The sequence below is a fragment of the Castor canadensis genome, chromosome 12 (genome assembly GCF_047511655.1).
Source record: "Castor canadensis chromosome 12, mCasCan1.hap1v2, whole genome shotgun sequence".
Taxonomy (NCBI): Eukaryota; Metazoa; Chordata; class Mammalia; order Rodentia; family Castoridae; genus Castor; species Castor canadensis.
The window spans coordinates 94,389,928-94,413,385 of record NC_133397.1 but is presented as its reverse complement, the minus strand read 5'-3'; the positions used below and the strand labels follow the sequence as shown (position 1 = coordinate 94,413,385).

The 23,458-nt window shown below is 36.4% G+C and overlaps 1 protein-coding gene across 28 annotated transcripts in view; it reads right to left on the bottom strand.

Moving 5' to 3' along the window:
- LOC109683296 (NBPF family member NBPF6-like protein) overlaps positions 1–23,458 on the bottom strand; it is a 143,997-nt gene that overhangs the window by 16,158 nt on the left and 104,381 nt on the right. For 24 of the 28 annotated variants that reach the window (XM_074050505.1, XM_074050486.1, XM_074050492.1 and 21 more), the window contains 5 exons: positions 20,260–20,381; positions 8,768–8,835; positions 7,465–7,617; positions 4,368–4,644; positions 1,534–1,746 (listed from right to left, as the gene is read on the bottom strand). In XM_074050505.1, coding sequence (XP_073906606.1) covers positions 1,534–1,746; positions 4,368–4,395 — 241 coding nt within the window. In that variant the 5' untranslated portion in view covers positions 4,396–4,644; positions 7,465–7,617; positions 8,768–8,835; positions 20,260–20,381. Of the gene's footprint in view, positions 1–1,533; positions 1,747–4,367; positions 4,645–7,464; positions 7,618–8,767; positions 8,836–19,999; positions 20,031–20,259; positions 20,382–23,458 lie in introns of all 28 variants that reach the window. The other 4 variants (XM_074050506.1, XM_074050504.1, XM_074050512.1 and 1 more) reach the window with 3 other exon arrangements.

The window sequence follows — 23,458 nt, the reverse complement described above, 5'->3', positions numbered from 1 at the left end:
ACCCATCCCAGTGGATAGCTGAACACACTGCAGTGTCCTCCCTAAGACAAACATTGCCCCAGGGCCAGGTTTTGTCTAAAGATTTCACTTTTTAATTTCCCAGTGTCTTTACTAGATTACATTTAATGGTTCCATTGGAGAAATCATGCTCAAACGTAAGCAAATTCATCAATGACTCACTTGGGAAATGGCAGAGTCAGAATTCACATCACTGAGGTCTGATTCTGATCTAGGACCACTGTAATTACCAAGCCTTGCACTTCTAAGTCAAAACACTGAGCTGGGTCTGAAGCAGTGAGTTCCTTTCTGCTCAAACACTAGGGTTAACCATTTCCTGAGTCTGCCCCAAGGCCCATTGTTACCTCAACACTGTCTTGGGGATATCTTCCTTCTTCAAGTTCAAAATTGTTTCTTACAATTATATTCTAACTCTAAAAAGATGATATTTTCTTTCAAAACTTACCTCTGAACTTCCTTAAAAGACTTCTAATTTTCTACTTTTTAAGAGTTATTTTCAATTTTAAAAAATCTTCAAAAAGTTTTGAAAAAGACATTGCATATAAATGAGGATAAATGCAGCTGAGAGTTGGAATGATTCCTTCTAAACTTGCTAGCTATTGTGCATGGCCCCTGTTCACATGATTCCTTGAGTCACTACAGATCCTCTTACAAACAGGCTGATGGGCTCCTATTCCCAGCTGACTGTGGGAGGGGAGATCCTGCTGTCACCCTGGCTTGCATATTTCTCTGGCTGGTGGTCTCCTTTGCACACCCCCATTCTCACTTTGGCCTCATGTTGCATAGCTGAGATACTTGAAGTCCACCTGGAACTGCTGGCTGTTCAGTAACTATAAAGATTTACCAGCTCAGAGAGAGGGCGAATTACGGATTGTCTGATATCTCAGAAGTACCTTCCTCTGCTCCACAGAGTATCAAATGACCCTTCTGGAATATAAGAAGAACCTGTCCCCCAGGATGTCCTAGTGCTTCCCCTCACCAGGGTTTCTTTGGTCTCAGTGGGGTCACTTATGATGCCACAGTTTCAGTTACTGGGAGACTTCCCTGTACCTAATTTGAAGCAAGTACTGTGCTCCACTGCCATGTCTTTAGCATGACCAGTAGAGAGCTTGGCCAATTAGAATCCAATCAAAGCTTAAACTCAGCTGGTGAGGGCCAGGCCTCTGTGTTGGTCTCAACACTGATGTTATGTTTGCAGGATCTGACATGGCCCAAGAAATATGTTTTAACCAGTTCTTGAGAAAAGCAGGCAATTCTCTCCCTTAATCAGATATCAGTAACTAGGATTTTAACCCTAGTCCCACCCTGTACACTTTGTGATCCTTTGTGTCACCATTTGTCTACCCTCAGCAAATTCAGGGAGAAATTTCATCTTTATGTTTCTAGGAATATGGGAAGGATGACATTTATTTGATAAAGGGAAGTGAAGAATCAAGTTGGGGAGACATTTCATTTCTCATAGAGAAAACACGTGCTCATTCACCACTTGAGTGACTATCAACCTACAAAACTTACTGTATTTCCACAGCTGGTTGGCCAGGGAATACACAGTGGCTTCAGATATAAGAAACTTCTCTTTGAAGTCTCGGAGCTGCTGTTTTGTCTCCTCAAGCTGAAAGCACAATTTCTTGTTCATTTCTAGGATGTTCATATCTGCCCTTGAAGCAGAAAAAGGGCTGGAAGATCCTGCCATGATGGTGTTTGTGGCAGAAGAATCCAAGCCAGGGACTGTGGAGAAGAAACCCAAACACATGAACTCAAACAGGTGTCATCAGTTCTGAAGGATGACAGTAACTGTAACTATTAACTTACTGTTGAAAGAAAGTTGATCAACACCCCACTTGAGAGTCCTTAACCCTGTAAAGAAGGGTCAGGATGCCAGAATTCACATCCAAAGGCACTACCTGTAGCTCAAACTCCACAAGGAGAGAGGGAGGTAGGGCCCAGACTGCCAGGTAATGTCCTGGAGCAACAGTAACAGAATTAGAATGTGGAGGGTGTCATAGAATGTCTTCTGTCTCCCAACTGTCAGCCTAGTTTGAAACATAACAGGTATCTGATCTCAGTGGAAGTTACTGTTGAGTGCTTTCTGGTCATCTGCTAGTTTCAATAGCTGTGTGCTCTTGTGCCACCTCTCTTTCCTAAGAAACTAAGCCTCATTGCTTATTCTTGTGTATGGCCAAAATCAAATCAAAGAAGAAATGGCTTACAAGGAGTTAAACTTTCTTCACAGCTACCCAGAAGCCCATTTCTTTAACATTAGAGCATGTATTAAAAGGCTTTTTGTCAAATGAAAACTGTAAAACTTTGCTGATGTACAAGTGTCATGTGTTGTGTGAATATTCTCCCCTTATACCTAACTGGGCTAAAACATGTAGAACAGAGAGATATGTATGATGCTAAGAGAATAAATTACTAGTGATTAAAATTTTTTCTGTGCTTTATCACTCCAGGTTTCACTTATTTATTTATTATTTTTATATTGTGAGGGGTGGGGGAACATTGTAGCATTTATAAAGGTTCTTATCATTCATACTTGAATTCACCCCCTCACTGCTCTGTTTCTGATTCCTGAAACAATTTCAACAGGTATTGTTTTTGCATTTACACATATGTGTATACAGTATTTACATTGTATCCATTCCATGCCACCTCACCCCTTCTTACTGGTGCCAACCCCCACCTCCAGTCCACCCTCCTATTCTCAGTTTTTGTAGAAGAAAATCCATAATAGATGAAAAGAGAAACATGACATTTCTGCTAGTTTGAGATAAGGATAGCTACATGGGGAGTTTCCTTTTATTATTTCCATGCATATATGTATTACATCCCCAATTGGTTCATTTATACCTGTCTTCTTCACTCCTCCCTTGTCCCCTTCCCATGGTGGCCCTGGCCAGTTTAAGATATCTATATTCATTCATGTATCAACCACCCTATTTTTTTCTCCATAGTCTGCTTTTGGAAAATATACATGTACATATATATATATTTCATATTTATATTATATATATATGAATAGAGATTTGAACACTGGGCTTGGGTTTAGCTCTACTGCTTGAGTCACATCTCTATACATTACATTTCTATGTTGGTTTCTTTTCTGTCATTGGGGCAGATCTTGGTTTTTCCTCAAACCCAAGCCAAGTGTGCCATTTCTACTTCTTAATCTACTCCTCTATGTTGGGCTGTTTTGGCTTCATTTATATTTTGTTTTCTTGGTTTTTTTTTTTTTGCTTTGTTTTTGTTTTATTGATTGATTGATTGTTGCAAAGTAGGAGCGCTCAAATGCTTGGGCCACACCTGCAGCTCATTTTGTCTGCTTATTTGGAGATGGAGTTTCTGGAAGTATTTGTTTAGGATAGCCTCAAACCATGAGCTTCCTGATCTCAGACTATCAAGTAGCTAAGATAGCAAGGTGTGAGCCACCAGCACCCAGCTGTTTTTTAGATTTTTGACACAGGATCTCCTTCTGTAGTCCAGGCTGACCTCAAACTCATGATCCTACTGTCTCCACCTTCTTCCATATGCAACCACACACCACATATTTTTGTTTTTTAATGTCACTGAACACCAGTTAATATGTGTGTTACTTATGAATTACATCCTAGCTCCACAAGAGTGCTTCCCAAGCTTATAGCATGATTAAAATGGTTATCTATATAACCTTGAGTACATGCTGTGAGAATCTATTTTGGAAAGACTTATAAATATGCTATTTCATTGGTCCCACATATTGAACCAAACAGGGCCCATCATTGCTCAATAGATTATGTGAGTGAATTAACTTAATGCTGTTGACTTGTGGTTGAATTCCAGTAACAGATGATCAAGGGTATGAGTGTAGGGTACAATAGGGTCTGGTGACAGAGAAGCTGAGATTGGGGTGAGAGGGGTAGGCAGAGAGGGAGTGATGCCCTGAGCCACCTCATTTTCTCAGTTGTCCTTACGATCCTATCAATCATCTCTGAATAGTGCCACCAGCTGGGGGTCAAGCCTTCAGCACATAACCTTTGACAGAGTTGTACCTCATATCCAACTACAACATCCAGTGAACTTGCATAGTGTAACAATCTAATGTCTAAGGGGAAACCGTGTCAACTCTCCACTCAGGAGTTACAAGTGTCTGATTACTCTGATACTGAGATGTGTGTAGGTGGGTTTGGGAGGCTCTGTGGTGCCCAGAAATTTCCAGAACAAATGAGTAGCTGCTGAAGGACGAGGGTCTATGACCCAGGCTTTCTTCCACTTTTCAATTATCTCTGCACCCATATTTGAGACTACAGTATCCACATTCTGAATCCTACGCTGCTTCCTCAACCACTTGTAGGCAGCAAAGAGGAGCATACCTGTTTCTTCCTGCAGACTTAATTTCATGGTGGTGAGTATTGCCTTGTGTTCTTTCCATGCTCTCTGCTTGGTACCTCTGGCACCAGCAGCCTAGGGTGTATTGGACACCATGCCCATGTAGTAATAGTTTTCTCAATTGGGCAGTGTTTCAATATCTTCCTCCTTGTCAGATAGTACAAAGCCTTGTGGAAACCGAGGGTCTTCAGAGTCATACTGTAACAGGTGCTTGAACTGCTTTTGCTGAAAAGCATTGATTTACTTGGGCACATGAATTACCTAAAACAGGAGAAAAGTTTGGCATCTTGCCCTTCATTTTGCTTTCATGCAAAATGAGGATCCATGTGAGGCCCTTTTGGAAGATCAAAGATGATGTACAGGTAAGACGTTGTCAGCAAAGACATGCACCAAGCCACCAGAGGCAGAGGTGAAGAAATGATCCAGGGTAACAGAGAGCACTCTGCACAAGATCAGAACCCAGGCTGGGCTGGTGGCCAGGATGTGTCCAGTGCACATGTTCTCAACTGTGGCCCTGGAGGAGTCAGAGCCCAGAAAAGCAAGAACTCTGCCTCCCTAGGTCCTATTTTGAGGTGGCAAGAGGAGGGCACATGCCACCTGATACATCCATCCCAGAAACCACTTTAGGAACATTCAGGGTGAAGAGCATCATGGGTGCCAGGACCACGTCATGGCACGAGGACATAGTACCTGGGTCGGGGACCAAGTCGTGAGTGGAGGGACCTAGACGTGGGAGCAGGGATATTACCCTGACATTTGGCAGGATGAAGATGCTGGGGTCATCCCTGGTCCCCACCATGGTCTTTGCTCCTTGCCCTTGGCATGGCCACATCGCCCCCTGAGTTAGCAGCCTTGTCACCATGGTGCTCCATGGAAGTGCTCACTGGTGGTCTCCCCCACCAGCGGCTCTGGTCACCTTCACAGGAACGACACTAGCAGGAGGCTATGCTACATCAGGAAGGGAGTCCCCACTGCAGACAGCTGCCTGGGTCCCCTCCCACCATCCTTCCCTTCCTCTTGGCCTGCAGAGGTGCTCAGAGCACCAGACCACCCCACTGTCCTGCTCAGGGAGCCAGCTCCAGGGATCCCTGTACCCTTCTCACCTCAGCCCTTGTACTCCAAGCTCCCTGGGACACTGGCACGATGGCTATTCAACCAACAAGGTCACAAGGTCCACAACACTGAACCCACCCCATTGAGCCCCAGATGTCCCATTTTTGGCCAGCCCCTGATGGATGCACGCCACTGTGGCCTGCCTCTCTAGGCACTGCCACTTTGCATTTTAGGTGCCATTTGTGTATCTTGGCTACATGGTCCCATGTGAGGTCCCCAGAGCACCTGCTCCTGTCTCCTGGTTTCCTGGGCCACCTCAGGAATGCCAAAATGTTTTCTCAGCCAAGACTGTGACAGGAGACCCAGAGAGGTAGGTTAATAAATGAAGGGAATAAATGGACTGCCTGCTGCAGGACAAAGGGACGAATACTGTCCTTGCTATAGGTTAAAACTTTGCCTTGGGGACAAGGGAAGGAGCAGGCAGAGTGGGTCCCAGGGAACAATGGAGATGGCTTAATTAGATGAACCTCCACAAATTGACTAAATGTTAGTCTCACAAAAGGAGGATAATGCTCTTCTAGGCTAAGAAATAGCACTTGCAATGAGCAACTCAACATTAAATTCAAGAAACAAGGCAACAACAAAAGCATTTGAAAGAACAGTAAAGATTTATAAAATGGACAAGGCAATTCTAGGGTTAGGAAGGATCCAGGATTTCGTGATAATTCATGGAACTAATATTTACAAGTTTATACTTTGTATTATATGTATGCCTAGGTCCCCACTAGAAACCTTTGTCACCCAGCATGTGTTACAGAGGGCATCATTCATGTCACCTGGGAGCTTGTCAGGAATCCAGAATCTGAGCACCCCAACCCATCCTTTCTGTACAGAATTAAAATCTGCATTTTAACAAGGTTACATTAATCTATGAGAAGGTCTGCTATGACAGCTAGTACAGAGAAGATCCAGATTTAATTCCTGCTCTGATCATGCTTTTAATGAACATTTTTGAGTGATGTTAGCTTTCTAACAAGACATGCCAGTAGGCATATGGATGACAAACCCAGTTTACAGAAAAAATAATTTAATGGCGAATTCTGGCTCACCCATGCAATTTCTTGACTTTCTAGGTATGTCATTTGATGAGTCTTACCTTTTCCCTCCCACATCCTAATTTCTTCCATCTTGTCCATGGATTATGAAGCAATTCTGACTGCATCTGTTTTCTAGAAAGGAGCTCTACACTCGAGTCATGCCCCCCCGACCCTCACACTCTTTGGTAAAGCAATGCATTGATACAGTGATAAACCCAATCAAGTGGTTGGAAGGAATGGAAGGTTTTGGTTGACACTTCAATGACTTGAAAAAGAACTGAAACGTGTGCTTATTGTCATAGAGGAGAGATGTGTAGTTCAGTTCAGTCAGTGACCCCAGACCTGCTGCCAAACGCATGTCTCCATTCCTCATACTAAGCAATGCACCTTCAGAATAAAGTGGCAGAATTGTATTTTCCAGCACCTAATATACTGTTTTATTACAGAAGGACTTTGGAAATTTCTGTTGAATGAATGAAATAAAATTTAGAAGTTAGGAATGTGCCACTCAAACATATTAATTCCAGAACAACTCTGCCATTATCAATTTGATTTAAAAATCCTCATGCACAAAACTCGTGTTTAAATAAACTTTCAGTTTTAGAACAGTTGGATTCATGCAAATTATCAGGAAGACTGTGCAGACCTCCCAAAGATCCTATGTCTACTTTCTCTTTATTAACATCTTAAATTGATGTGCTGCATTTTTCTTAATCAGTGAACTTAAAGATAAGTTCATACTTTATTCAGATTTACTTAGTTGTTCCGAATGGCTTTTCCCTAGCACATTACATTTGGTCATCATGGTCCTACTTGAGCTCCTCTTGGCTGTGACATTTTCTTAAATTGTTTTGATGCTCTTGGCAGCCCATGGGGGGTACTGGACACCACGCCCACATAGTCACAAGAGGGTTAGGCAGGGAACCATTACATTTTTCTCAATCGGGAAGGGGTTCCATATCTCTCTCCTTGGCAGGTACTGGGAAGCCTTGCAGAACCCGAGGGTCTTCAGGGTCATCCTGTGACAGGTGCTTAAACTGCTTTTGATGAAAAGCATCAACTCCTTAATTGGGTACATGATTACCTAAAAGGAAGAGAAAAGTTTGGCATCTTGGCCTTGATTTTGCATTCATCTTTGTCTTTGAGCATCAGAAAGAGTCTTTAAAAGTTAGAAGGGGAAGAAGAACTACTAACAGAGAGAATAAGGAAGTAGAAAGAGAACAAAGAAAGAACACCAACATAAACTCAGTGGATCATTTCAAGGAGAGAATGTTCAAGTGGAATGTTAAATGGCCAACTAGGACATGAAGAAATAATCAAGGTTAAAATTAAAAAATCCACTGGTGACAATCACATGAGCCATAGTGAGGGAAGTAAAAAAAAATGAAAGCAAGAAGGGAATAGGAGTAGATTGAAGAGTGAATGGGAGTTTAACATTCAGATATTAATTAATGTAATCCTGTAAATTAGGAAACAAATAAAAACATCATACTGTCAAAAAGGATGCAAAATTCAGCATAAGTTTATGACAAAAAAAAACTCTTAGCAAACCAGAAGTAGCTCTTTAATTTGATTTAAAAAAATTTACAAAGTAGCCAGGGCAAATAGTTTGTGATTCCTTATTTCAAAAAAGCACCCAGAAAAGGGTTGGCAGAGTGGCTCAAAGTATAACCCCGAAGTTCAAACTCCAGAACCACCAAAACAAAACAATAAAGCAAGGAAATATTAACTACAACTGTCAGTCTCAGAAGATATTACTAACTAAAAGAAAATTTGTTTAAAAATCTATAAACTAATAGAATTAATAGACAAGTAGCAAGATTAATATTTAAAAGTTCAATATAAACACTGATTATATTTCTATCTACATGAAAATAGAAAATATAAGAACATCAAATAACAGTTTGAGAATAAATAAAAAGATAGCTAATTTTCTATGCAGAAAATTACAAAAGTAATCCTAAATAGATATACCAAGTATATGAATTTAAAAATTTAATATAGTAAAGATGTCAATACAATCAAATGAAAATGCTAACATTTTGTTGTAAAAACTGACAAGCTGATATATACAGAAATGCAAAAGGTGAGGAATAGTGAAAGCAATCTTAAAGAGTAACAATAAAGGTAGATGACTATGGCCAGATATCAAGATATACCAAAAAGTGATATAAATTAAGATATTATTGTAGTGTCTTAAAGATAGAAAAACCATCCCACTCTCATAGGGTCACCTGATTCACAGCAAAGATTAGACTTCAGTGCAGCGGTAAATCATCTTCTCAACAAGGTCCTAGGTCATCTGAATATAAATACAAAACAGGATTACATCCAATAAGCCCATTGTTAAATTGAAAATATTGTAATTTTGTTGGCCCAGTGATCCTGCCATACACAGCAATCTACAAAGGCCTTTCATGATGCCTAATTCATATAAAATATGGCTTATCATGTATCTTCTAAATGTTTGTAAATGGATAAATGAGACTTTTAGAAACTATCCAAAGAATGGGGGAGGGGGAGAAAGGAGAACGATGGGGGGGTGAATTCATATTGTGAGAACTTTTGTAACTATCATAATGTACCCCCAGCAAAACAATAATAAAAATAAAATAAAATAGAAAAAAAACATTTCTAATACTTTAGATACAAGGAAAATTGTATGTCTTCATGTAAAAAATAAAAGAACAGTAATGAAATTCTAAGTGATGCTACAGAAACAAAAAGCCTTACTAAAGAAATGCTACCCATGATCCATCTACCATTCTTCAAACACCAATCCTTAGTGAAAGAATAGCACTTGTTTCAAAGGAAAGGACAGTTATAATTATTTCAAATATAACACAACTGGATGTGAACTAAACAGTATCTCCAAAAGTCTTCTCAATTTTCTTTCCTGCGGTTAAAAAATTTTTATTCTTCTTAATTGATATCTTACTTCTATCATTTCTCAAACAATTTCATATTCAGATTATTTAAGAGTGACCTGATAAGAATGCGTTAATGAGGAAAAGAAATATTTCTTCTAAAATTAATCATTTACTCGAAAAATCTCACTTGAATAGGTAAAAGAATTCATATGAAACCACCAATCTCTTGTTGAAACCATAAGAAATTAGCATTCATTGTAACAATGTTCAATTGTAACTAATATAAAGGAGATCATTTAAAAAAGGGTATAAACAGGCTGGGAGCATGGCTCAAGTGGTAGAGTGCCTGCCTAGCAACCACAAGAAACTGATTTCAAATCCCAGTACCAACAAAAACAAACAAAAAAAACAGGGATTTTAATGACACAAAACTGAAAGGAACTAAGCCCATTTAATTTATGCTGTTGATACTACATATTGATAAGAAAAGGCTTCTATATTAAAATGTAAGAGCACAAAAGAATATTTGTTACAACAAAGATTTTGATTTTGTCAGTGAAAAATCATGCAAAAAACTAAATCCATTTAAGCAAAACAAAATGAGAAGATATCTAGGAAACAAGATTAATGTAAATACAGCAAAGGAATAACTAGCAAAAAAATAAGAGAAGTGATATGGTAACTTGATGAAGGTACATGAGCATTTTCCTTTAGCGCCTACTTTCATTATCAATTTCTTCATTATTTACATCTGTAACACCTATTATAATTCCATGTCTACACTTGTGTTTAAGTCATAAGACAAAAATGTTCTTCAATTACAGAAAAATATGACCAGTAGGCAGTGATAAAAAGACTTTTCCACCCAGCATTTGTTGGTACATGGCTATAGAACTTTCAAGTAGTTCAAGCAAGAATGCCAAGTTTAACACTGCATGTAAAGTAGAAATAGTTTGTTTTGTAATAATTAGATGTTTGTTATAAACATAATATTCCATTTTAGCAATCTGTTATGCTAAAAGATAACAATAAATATACTTAACTTTAGTATCTACTTTGCTGACAGATGTTCTTATACCTGCGAGCATGAGCAAAATTGTGTTCTTTTTGAATTAATACAATAAACTAGAAACAACTGTGTACTTTTAATATACTACAGTTAAACACCGAACTTTATAAAACAGATATTTCCTACTTAAAGTAAATCTAACATAAGAAACACCCATTACTTTTCTATAGTAAAGACTTTATCACAATATTCCTTTGAATAACAAGCTTTTAAAGAGAATATTAAATACATATGCAATACTGTTTGAGAACATACCTATTCTTAAATAAGCTTATTAGTTAGACCTGTTTTTGGGTAAACATTTTCTTAACAAATACCCAGAGAAATATGTGACATGTCACTTATGTCCACAGATGCCCTCAGAAAGCTCATGAGAGAAAAGAAATCACTCATGTACAATTGAAATGAAAACTTGTAAATTATCCCATAGTTTTATACTCTTTAGTATACAGTTCTTTCACTTTCTTGGTTAGGTTTATTCCTAAGGTTTCTTGTTTTTACTGAAAATTATAGTGAATACCATTGTTCTGATTCTCTTCTCAGCTTGTTTGTTACTGGTATATAGAAAAGCTACTGACTTTGTATGCTGCTACACTGTTGAGAGCATTTATCATATCTAAGAAATGGTGCAGTCCTTACTGCATTTTAAGTATAGGATTATACAGTCTGAAAGTAGGGATAAACTGACTTCTTCCTGTCGTTTTGTATCCCTTTTAGTTCATTCTCCTGCTTTATTGATGTAAGATTTCAAACACTGTATTGAATGATAGTGGTGTAAATGAATGCCCATGGAAAAAATTTTAAGTTTTTCACCATTCCATGTAATGTTAGCCATAGAGTGTGGCATATCATTGTTATTATATTGACATTTGATCCTTCCATTCCTAATTTTGGTGGGGCTTTTATCATGAAGGGATATTGAATTTTGTCAAAGGCTTTTTCTACATCTATCGAGATAATCTTGTGATTTTTACCCTTGTTGCTATTTATATGCTGTATTTTGTTTATTGGTTTGCACATGTTGAGCTATACTTGCATCCCTGAAGTAACACCAACTTGTTTTGTGGTATATGTTCTTATTAATGTGTTCTTTTAGTGTTGTTGAATTTGGCTTGCAAGTATTTCATGGAGGATTTCTGCATTTATGATCATTGAGGAAAATGGTTTATAGATGTTTGTTGTGTTCTTATGCAGTTTTAGTAACAGGGTAATTAATAACTGTCTACAGGATGAGTTTGCAAGTGTTTCATCCCTTTCTGTTTTATAGAATAGTTTGAAAAGCATTGGTGTTAGTTCTTTTAGGAGATGATAGAATTCAGCAGTGAATCCATTCATTGTCTGGCTTTTCTTTTGGGGAAACTATTAATGGTTTGATCTTATTGCAATTTATTTACTTATATCTTTTTGGTTCAATACTGGTAGGTCAGACATGTCTAAAAATTATCCATTTCTTCTTGATTTTCAATTTATTGGAATGTAAAATTTCAAAATGTTCCCAAATAATGCTTTGGATTTCAGTATTACTGTTGTAATATCCACTTTTCCATCTGTAATCTCATTAATCTTGCCTTCTCTTTCTTTCCTTAGGTATAGGTATAGCTTGTCAATCTTGTATATCTTCTCAAAGAACTAACTCTTTGTTCTGTTGATTCTTTGTATTATTCTTTTGGTCTCATTTCATTAATTTCTACCCAGTCCTTTGTTATTTCTTTCTGTGTAGTAATTTGGGGTTTGGTTTGTTCTTACTTTTGTAAGACCTTAATGAGCATCAATAGATCATTTATTTGAGATCCCTTTGATTTCGTTAGCTAAAACATCCCTTTTGGAACTGTCTGTCACGTGTCCCAAAGGACCTTGTAACTTGTGTTTTCAGTTTCATTAGATTTGAGGAATTTTATTAAACTTCCTCCCAGATTTTTTCAATAACCTGCTAAACATTCAAAAGTGTATTGTTCAAATCTCATTGTGTTTACACAGTTTATATTCTACTCATTTCTAATTTTATTCCATTATGAATACATAAAATTATTTCACTGTTGTGTTTCATCTTTGAAGACTTACTTCATGACTGAAAATGTAATCTATTTTGGACAAAAAGATGAGAATCATGACATGCTGAGAAGAATGTGTACTCTGCAGCAGAATATTCCATCTATTAAGTTCATTTCAAATATAAGGCAGTTTACCATCAAAGTTTCTTGATTTTTGTCTGGAAAATCTGCTAATGAGAGTGGGGCAACTAAAGTCACCCACTGTTACCATACCAGGAACTGTCTGTCCCTTTATATCTAGTAGTGTTTGTTTTATGAAATTGATCAACCAAAGTTCAGTGCATATACATTGATATTTCTTATACTCTCTTGCCAGATTGTTCCCTTTATTAATATGTAGTTTCCTTCTTTATCTCTTTTGATTAATTTGGTTTCTTTAAATTTCACTCTGTGTGTATCCTTGCTAGCAAGTTATGTGTTTTTCAGAAATGAAAAGAAAAAAAAAACAAATGATTTTTAATTCACTCAACTAGTCTGTGTCTTTAATTAGGGTTACAATCATTTATACTTACGGTTATTATTGAGTGGTATTTGCTGATGCCTACGATTTTTATTGTTTTTTGGTTTTTCTCTCAATTTTTTTAATGTTGTGGCTAGGTGTGGGTATACTGTACCATTTACAAAGTGGTTTTTTTTCCGGTTAACTTAAGTAATATTTGTTATTTTCTTTCTCTCTTACTCGTGTTAGCAGTTTGTTGGTTTTCTGAGTTAAACATGTTTTATACTGTCCTAATTCTCATTTGTTCATACATGCCTCTCATGAAATTTACTCATTCCTGAGCTCTCAAGATTGTGACTATGTTTCTTCCTCATTTGTGTGTAGGGTTCCTTTTAAGTATCTTCTGCAATACTGTCTTAGTGGTCATGAATTTTTTTAGTATATGTAAAGTCTTTATTTCTCAAAGCCCAGTAAGCCAAAACTAAATTAATAAGTACTCATGGCCACTAAACCAGCATTACAGAAGACAATTACAGAAGTCATATACACAAAAGAGGAAAATACACACAACCAGAAAAGAATCAACACCACTAGACACATAGACTAGAAAATGAGGACTAGGAAAGAAGCAAATATCTTAAAAACAATAAAATAAGAGGAAACAATATATAATTTTCAATATTAACATTGAATGGTAATGGTCTCAATTCTCCAATCAAAATACATACAATCATGGGTTGCATTGAAAATGCAAGACCACCCATATGTTGCCTACAAGAAATGCATCTCACTGACAAAGTCAAACATACACTTAGGGAGATAGGATAGAAAAAGATTTTCAAAGCAAATGTTCAAAAAAAGACAGAAGTATCAATATTCATATCTGATAAAACAGACTTTAATTCAAACTGAGTCTAGAGGAGATAATTATCTATATAGAGGAGATAATCATTAACATAATACATCATGTTGTCACATCCAAGTTCATTAAATAAACACTACCAGACATACAAGCACAGATAGATTCCAACACAATAATAATGGAGAAGTCAATACTAAAATATAGGTATTGCAATATATACATCAATACCAATATATAGGCACTCTCACCAATATACAGGTCATCAAGACAAAATAATCAATAAACTCATATATAGACCAAATGTACTTAACAGACAAGTACAGAATATTTTTCCAGCAGCTGCACAGTACACATTCCTCTCAGTAGCCTATAGAATTTTCTCTAAAACAGATATTTTAGGATATAAACCAAATCTTAACAAATATAAGAAAACTGAAATAACTCCCCATATTCTACTAGGACACAACAGAGTAATACTAGGTATCAACAGCAAAATATTCTACAGAAAATATTCAAACACATGGAGACTGAATAGTACATGGTTGAATGACCAGTGTGTCATTGAAGATATAAGGGTTGAAAAAAAAAGCCTAGAAGAACATGAAAATAAAAACACAATTTACCAGAACCTCTGGGATACAGCAAAGATGGTGCTAAGAGGAAAGAATATAGCTATGGGTGTCGACATAAAAAAAATAAAGAAATAAAAAGACAGATCTCAAATAAATAACCTGATGATTCAAGCCTTTAAAAAAGAACACCTATCGATCTATTCCATAAAACAGAAAAGATAGCAACACTATCAAACTTATTCTATGAAGCAAGTATTGCCATGATACTAAAACCCAGTAAGGAAACAAGAAAAGAAATATACCAATTTCCTTGGTGAACATAGATGCAGAATTTCCCTACAAAATATTCCAAACCCAATTCAACAATACATTAGAAAGATCATCAAGTTGGTTTCATTCCAGGAATGCAAGAATGGTTCAAGACAGCAAATCAATAAATGTAATATAGCACACAGATAGAATCAAGCCCCCCCCAAAAAATCACACAATCATCTCAATAGATGCAGAAAAAGGCCTTAAGGAAATTCAACATCCTTTCATGATAAACGTCCTAAAGCAACTAGAAATCAAATGATGTACCTCACATGAATTTAAGGCAACATGGGACAAACATATCCAATATCATATTAACTGGGGAAAAACTGAAACAATTTCCTCTAAAGTCAGGAACAAGATGAGGGGTGTGTTCATTCTCCCCACTTTTCTTTAATATAGTGATGGAATTGCTAGCTAGAGTAATCAGGCAACAGCATGAAATGAAAGGGATTTAAATAGGAAAGGAAGAAGTCAAATTAGAGATGGTGAACTGTTATATTCAAAACTATAAAACCTTGAAGAAAGACATTATACAAAACAGAAGATGGAAAGACGGCCATGTTCATGGATTGGAAGAATTAATACTAGAAAATGGCTATATGATTTAAAGCAATTTACAGGTTCAGTGCAATTCTTATCCAAATTCCAATGTCATTCTTCACAGAAATAGAAAAATCAATCCTAAACTTTAAATGGAAACATGAAAGACCCTGAATAGCAAATGTAATCTGGAATAAAAAGAGTAATGTTGGAAGTTTCACAATATTCGATTTTATTATACAACAGACCCATAGTAACAAAAACAGCATAATCCTGGAAAAAAAACAGACATAAAGACCAATAGAACAGATCCAAAATAAGCCCACATAGCTACAGCCATCTGATGCTTTGACAAAGGAGCCAAAAACATACGTTCACAAAAATATCACCTTTTCAACAAATGATGGTGAGAAAACTAGTTATCTACATAGAAGCCTGAAACTACATGACAATCTCTCACCCTGTAAAAAATATTTTAAAAATGAATCAAAGATCTTCTTTTCTTCCTTTATTATTGGGATGGGTGGGGCTACACTGTGGTATTTATACAGGTTCTTACAATGTATCAAATATATCACCCATGAATTGACCTCCTTTACCATACTCCTCCATCCCTCCCTTCCTTGATTCCTGGTGTAGTTTCAATGGGTATCATTTTTGTATTTTCATACATGTATGCACAGGTTTTTGCACCTTATTTCCTGTTCTCTGATTTTATAGAAGAAAAAAGAGAAAAGGTAAAACAAAAACCATGACATTTTAGTTTGTTTGAGATAAAGGTAGTTTCATAGGGAGTTTCCTTGTGATATTTCCATGTATATATGTATTATAACCCCAACTGGCTTATCTCCTCTAATTTTCTTCATTCTACCTTTGTCCCTTTCTTATGGTAGTTTCAGTCAATTTAAGATTTCTATATTATTCTCGCACAGACAAACATTGAAACCATGACAGAAAAAAACAATGGAAGATATAGGCATAGGTAATTATTTTCTGACTTGGTCTCTAATACCAGAATAACAGAAAAGCCACAGAATGGAAGAGAATCTTTACCAGTTATGAACATATAAAGGATTAATATCAAGAACAAAGAGCTCAAATCAAATCTATTGAATAGTTCTCAGAAGTAAAAATAGATAATAAATACATGAAGGAATGTTAAAAATTCTTAGACAGAAAGGAAATGCAAATCAAAAATATATTGAAATCCCATCTTACCTCAGTCAGAATAGCAATCACCAAGAAAACAAAAAACAACAAATAATGGTGAGGATACAGGAAAAAAGTAACCTTTATACACTATTAATGGTAATGGAAACTAGTGAACCACAATGGAAATCAGTATGGAGGTTCATCAGAAAAACTAAACACAGACCTACCTTTGACCCTATATGTCACTCTTGGGCATATATCCACAGGAATGTACATCAACATACAAGAGAGATGCATGCACAACTATGTTTATAGCAGCACTAGTCACAACAAGCAAACTGTGGAATAAGCTCAGGTGCATACCAAGAAACCAACAGACAAAAAAGTGTGGTATATATACACAATGGAGTATTATTCAACCATAAAGAAGTCAGCCAGGTACTGGTGGTTCACACCTGTAATCCTAGGTAATTGGGAAGATGAAATTAGGAGCATCATGGTTTGAGGTCATCCTGGGCAAAAGAGTTTGCAAGACCTCAACTTAACAGAAAAAAAGATGAGTATGGTGGCATGTGTTGATCATACCAGATATGGTGGGAACTGCAAAATAGGATTGAAGTCCAGGTCAACCTGGGAAAAAAGTGAAATCCTATCTCCAAAATAACCATATGTAGAGAGCTGACAGGTGTATCAAATAAGTGCATGTTTGAGTTTGGCACAGCCCCAAACTGCAGAGGGAACAAGCATAGCTATGCCCAACAAATTTCATGCTTGAGTTGGCACAGCTTCAGCTGTAGAAGTGGACAAGATGCAGTACAACTGCTTTTTCCTAAGATGTTTACATTCAGAGAGAAGCTGTCACAGGTTCCTTCTGTTCCCAAGGATTACAATGTCACATCCCCTCCCTCAAGAAATGCTTCTCCACCTCGTGTTGTGACTGTATATAATAAACTCACTAGAGGTGGAGGGGGCTGGTGTGTCTCCATCTGAGTGCCCAGCCTACCTGGTCCCAGCTTTATCCATATTTGGTCTTCTGTCTGTTGTCTTTTCAGCATCTCCCATTGCCCCCAGTTAAAGTTTATAGGAGAAGCTCGTGCAGGACACGAGAACCAGAGGCATGGCAGTAGAGTGCCTGTCCAACAAGCAAGAAGCCCTAGGTTCACACTCTGGGACTGCCTGGCCTCCAGTAAAAGAAGAATGAAATTGTCATTTACAGGAAAATGGATGGAGATCATCCTGTTGAATGAGGTAAGCCCAGCTCAAATGGCCAATAGTGCATGTTCTTGCTCATATATGGAATCTACAACCAAAATGATCATGACGATAATGATGACACATGAGTGTAAAGCAAGGACTGTCTGGTATGGATGGAAAGGATATGGGGGTGCAAAGAATATATATAGAGAGATACAGAGATAGATAGAATAATGAAAACTAACAAACGCTGTTTGATATAGGAGGGAGGGGCTCTAACCAAATATAATGGAGGGGTGAACTTTTTTGAAGAACACTATACACATCCATGGAATTAGCACAATGAAACCTCATAACACTGTTAATATATGCTAATAAAAATCACAGTAAAAAAGAAACTAACAGTGATAAAGAATACAATAAAATATGTATAGAGAAAGAAAAAAAAAACAAGAAAACAAAACCTGCACCAGTCTATACTTCTTCTTTACAGAGGAGAAGATGATGGATTTCTTCTAGGCTTACCTCAGGCTTTTCTTTTGCAATTTTTGTCACTAAAGTCCAAACAGATTAGACCAGAAAGGGTTGTCTGCAAGCTGAGTAATTATGTCTTACTTGCTGGCTTGAATTTCTATAAGTGTTTTACCATTTGCAGACTTACTAATGCAGTGAGCCCAGGAGCTGCCCTTCCTTGATCAGAGAAACACCCAGTTGAAGGAGTGGGAGCACTAAAGGTGCTCTGCCTGTACAGGTTTGGTGTAGAAAATTCCTAAGCAGTAGCTTCTTTCTACCAATCTCTCCGATCCTCAGAGAGATACAAAGCAAACAGGCCAAAGCAGTTTGCCCTGGCTGGGCAAAGGACAGGGTTCTGATTAATCCTTTGTGTCCTGGCACCCCTGCTATTCTCTCTCCTCTTCCCAGAATTTGGCTGCAGATCCACAGATGTGTTCACCCACATCTTCCTTCTTCCACCAGCTTGAACTTCCCACTCAAGTGTATTTGTGTTCATGAATCTCAGTACCAGTTACAACCAGTTTCAAATTAATTTTTGGAGTTAGCTAGTGGAGGGGAAATGTTTGGGGATCGGAGACATAAAATGAAGGGTTTTCTGTTCTTTCACCAAGAGATTTGACTATAAGACCTCTACTGAGATATTTCCCTGCATGGCACCAGTAAGCAAGCTAGGAAGTGCCACCATAAATAATTTTTATTTTAGTCCTTCAACTAGGTTTACTGTGTTATCTGACAATGTTTTTAATATATATTTTAAAATATGTATTTAAAATATAAATATATATTTATGTATGTTTAACATCTTTCCTTGAGCCATTCTGACACTTTCTTTGTTAAGTTATCCATTTAAAATTTTTGTTTTAATAAAGCATAGTTTGTTCTGTTACTGTTGAAGGTTGAGACACCTTTACATACTCTTGATTTAAACCCTTTGTCAATAAAATGTTTGCTATTGTCTTTTTCTCATCTGTATCATATCTTTTTGTTACATGTTTTTCAAGCTGTAATACTGTTTTACCAACTTAGCAATTTTTTTTTATGAATCACACTTTTGGTGTCATGTCCAAGAAAGTTTTGCCTAGCAAACGTTACAAAAGTCTTTTCCTATGTTTCCTCTAAAAGTTTTACAGTTGCATTTTTTAATATTTAGGTTTAATTTTCAAGTTAATTTTTATGTGAGGTATGTGGTTTCAGGAACAGCCTCATTCACTGGCATATGACAATTCTTTTTCCATTGAAGTACCTTTTATCCATAAATGTGTTGGACTATATCTGGACTCGATTTGACCCATTAATACACATGCTAGTACCACAATGTCTTCATTACTATGGCCTTCCAGTAAGTCTTAAAGCTAGGAAGAGTAATTACTACAACTTTATTTTTTCTCAAAATAGTTGCAGCTATCCTGGATATTTTGTCTTTCTATATTAATTTTAGAATCATCTTTTTCATACCACTGAACATATTCAAGGACTTTGACTGAAACGATATTAAATTTTTCTGTCAATATATCATCTTTAATATACCAAGTCTTCCTATCCAAGAACTTGATAAAGCTCCCCATTTACACAGATTTTTTTATGTCTTTCATCAGCATTTTGTAGTTATCAAAATATACATCATATCCATGTTCTATTAAATTAATAAACAGATAGCATTTTCAAACCACTTTCAAAGCATTTTTAAATTTGGTGTCATATAGACAAACATATTTTTGTCTGAGAACCTTGTAACTCTTATAACCTTGCAAACCATACTTACAAAAACTAGAATTACACATGCATGTCAATTCTTTAAGAATCTGTACATAAAAAAACATGTTTTAAAAAACTTGACAGTTATATTTTTTCTTGGCAATCTCTAGAACTTGTATTGTGTGTTTTCTTACCTTCTATCACTAGCTAGTACTCCAGATGTAGCTAGAGTCCATGTATGTACAGCACAGAAAACAAGGTACAAAAAAATGTACAGGATTACTTTCTCAATTCTTGCCTTCACAGATTCTCCCTTATACTTTCTGGTCCTGGGGCTCTTATCACTTTTTCTATCAAAAAGCTATGGCATTTGTTTCCCCACTATACAGGTACTTCTATAATTCTACCTATATTACAGCTACCAGCAGGAAGACAGAGAGATCAAAAAACTCACAAGTGTTTGTTTCAACCACTTGCAGCACTATCCTCACTGATCCAAGGGAAGATTATCCCTCCTTCAGTTTTGGCTCCTACAGTTTTCGCTCCATTTGTGCTTCTGCCTCCATGATGATGAGACTGCATGGAAGATAGGACAACAAAAAAATAATTAACAAGGCAAGTCTACATTACACCTACAGGGCTTCTCTTGGGGCTCTCTTACATGCACTGCATCCCAGTGCTCAATTCCATGATTCCCGAGCATTTAGTTCACTCTGGGGAGAGTAAAGGGGAAAAATATATAGTGAGTTCACCACCAGCTCAAAGATACTATTAATTCTGCTTTTCTTACAGCATCAACCTACTACTATGTACTTTTCAGAGTTCACAAATACCTGCTTCATGGTTTCTGTGCATGTAAGCATTTTACATTGTTTTGTTCTTTTACTGAGTAAGGGAAACAGAATATGTCCACTCAATCTCACTAATAACTGGAACCACATCAAGTCATTCTTAATGACTTAAAAAAGTTCAAAACTAAGATGACCCAACTGCCCCAACAACAATAACCAACTCTGAGTTCCCATACTTTGTTTGTAGCTTCCTAATGGGGTACACTTATGCAATATGGTCAGTTATGGGCAGATAGAAGATGGTACATCACCAGTTATTAAGAGCCAGGCTTAAGACTACTGCTCTACTACATCCCTGATGTTCCTCATATACTTTTACAACAAAGACCTGTAATTCTCATCACTAAAAAGAACCATTGCAACTCACTAAATCTACTAGCTAAGGAACCAAGTATGCCACAGACAATGTTAATAAATAACAATTTCTGTGTCACATTTTCTTCTTGTATATACAGAAGACTACAATTCCTAGTTTCTTTACACTTACTTGTGTAAGTAAATCAACAAAACTTAGAAGTCTCTTATGGGATGCAACAGTGAGAAGATCATGCATAATTCTCTAGTTTTTCTTTTCCCCTCTTAGAATAAACACTGGCTACTCTGAAATACGTGAGTGAAACCTAAAATCCTAAATCGCTAAGTGAAGTATATTTGGCCATGTGAGCAATATATAAGTCTTTTTAAAAACTTTATTTATTCACATGTGCATACATTGTTTGGACCATTTCTCACCCCTAAAACTACTGAGTTTCAGAACTAACTTGTTATTTCATAGCCTATCCTGACTACACAACCAGACTTAGAAAAAAAAAAGCATATATACTACTACGTATTGTATTTCAGAATTTTGTTTCATTGGGACATCCTTACCTAATTTCTAATTCCTACTGATCTTTCATATTAGATATTCAAGTACATTTGCCCAGAATACACTGGAAACAATAAATTATCCTAAATTTTTACACAGAATACCCTTTGCATATTCCTAAGGAGAAGCCCCAGTGACTAAGTAGTTTGACAAATATACATACTTACTTAGGAAGAGCTATGACCAACAGTGAAAACTGGGTATATTACAAAAGCTTAAGGCTGTCCCCACAAAACTAGGAAACTGAGAGGGTGTCTCCTAAATGAGGTCTGTCTAGGATTATGTATTGAGTTCATCTGATTATAATAAGCTCTTGTTACCTTCCCTCGAATTGAGAGCAAAGCAATTAATGAAAGTATACTAAGGCATGAGAATAAACAATGTTCAAATGCTTATTATAGTTTCTCCCCACTAGTTCCTAATAGCTTCTTTACCTCTATAACTTCATTCACCAACTATGGCTGCAATAATGAGGTGCAACCATTGTACTCATCCTATAGATCAAAATACTGCAGCTTTCTAACATCTGGCAATATAAACTCTTATTCTTCTCAGGTTACATGACCTTTATTCAGTGCCCATTATCAAAAACTTTACTGCAGCTACAGAAGAACCTGACCACTTGATAAAAGTTAAAATTATTGTACAAACTTCCTGTTCCAAAATCTTCATCTTGTCTTTATGTAACTAGATTAAAACCTGTACAATTCACTGGTTATGACATCTATTCTCTGTGTCTGAAGTTCAAAAAATATTATTAAAATCAAGGTTCATGTTTGATACTTCACAAACTGCTACCAAACGCTATTTAAGATCTTTTGCCTTATTCTGCATATAAATTGGCTTAAGAAGAAAAGAAAATTTAATACAAACTGTTGGTATACTCCAATTTTTTTCTTTAATCCCTGAAATATGTTGTCATTTCTGCTGTATTGCCAGAAGCACAATGGGGGCAAGTATGTTACAAAGGAAGCTTGCCCATCTTCTTGAAAAATCAATGAATACTGAGTTTGAATTTATTTTCATGAAGAAATATTCCCAAAATAATGTAGGCATGTACTCCAGATACTTAAGTGTATCCAGCCACAAAAAAGATGTAAATAAAAAATCTTTAATACCCAGATTTGGAGTAACCTTACTCATTAACAAAAACAAACTACAAAGAACACATCTAGAGTGCACTAAATTCAATAATACTTTCATCGCAAATATCACAGAAAATGCCAAAATGGCACTCAAAAATAATAAATGTGGAGAGTTCATATAAAAATCAGATTTGCCAACAGGCAAATGTTAATAGCATTATAAAACTATATTCTAACAGGCAAATGTTTATAATGAGATACACAGTCACCAGAAATATAGGATTTCTGCTATTACCCAGTGAATTACTGAGGACTAGGCAAATAAGACTTTTTCTATGTCCCCATGAACTATCTATGTGCAAAAAATCTATGTGAAAATGTTTCATTTAATGTTATAATTCATAAATTATTTGTGTCAAGGCAATCCTTTTACAAGGCCTCCATTGATAAGAAACTTTATTTATAAACTCAGATGACCAATGCCAGGATCTGCACTCAGATAGTCCATCCTCATCAAAGACTGAGCATTTTACTGCTCTGAAATGGCACAGGAAAGACAGAAACAGTATCTGAACCCACAGTTTAAAGTATACTCAAGAATCATTATTACAGACTAATAACCTTACAAACAGAGACTGTAAAAGTGATGCTACAGAAAATTTAATTATTCTAATCATGCAGCAGGTACTGAGTCTTTCTGGTGGAAAAGAACTAGGTGAAAATGTGATAAAAAAGAATACTTAGGGAATATTTTTGAACAGGTTAATGATGACCCAACCTTCTTTCTAGATAAAATATAACAATAATGACAGGCTACTTTCTATTATTTCTCTGTGGTTTACCTCAATG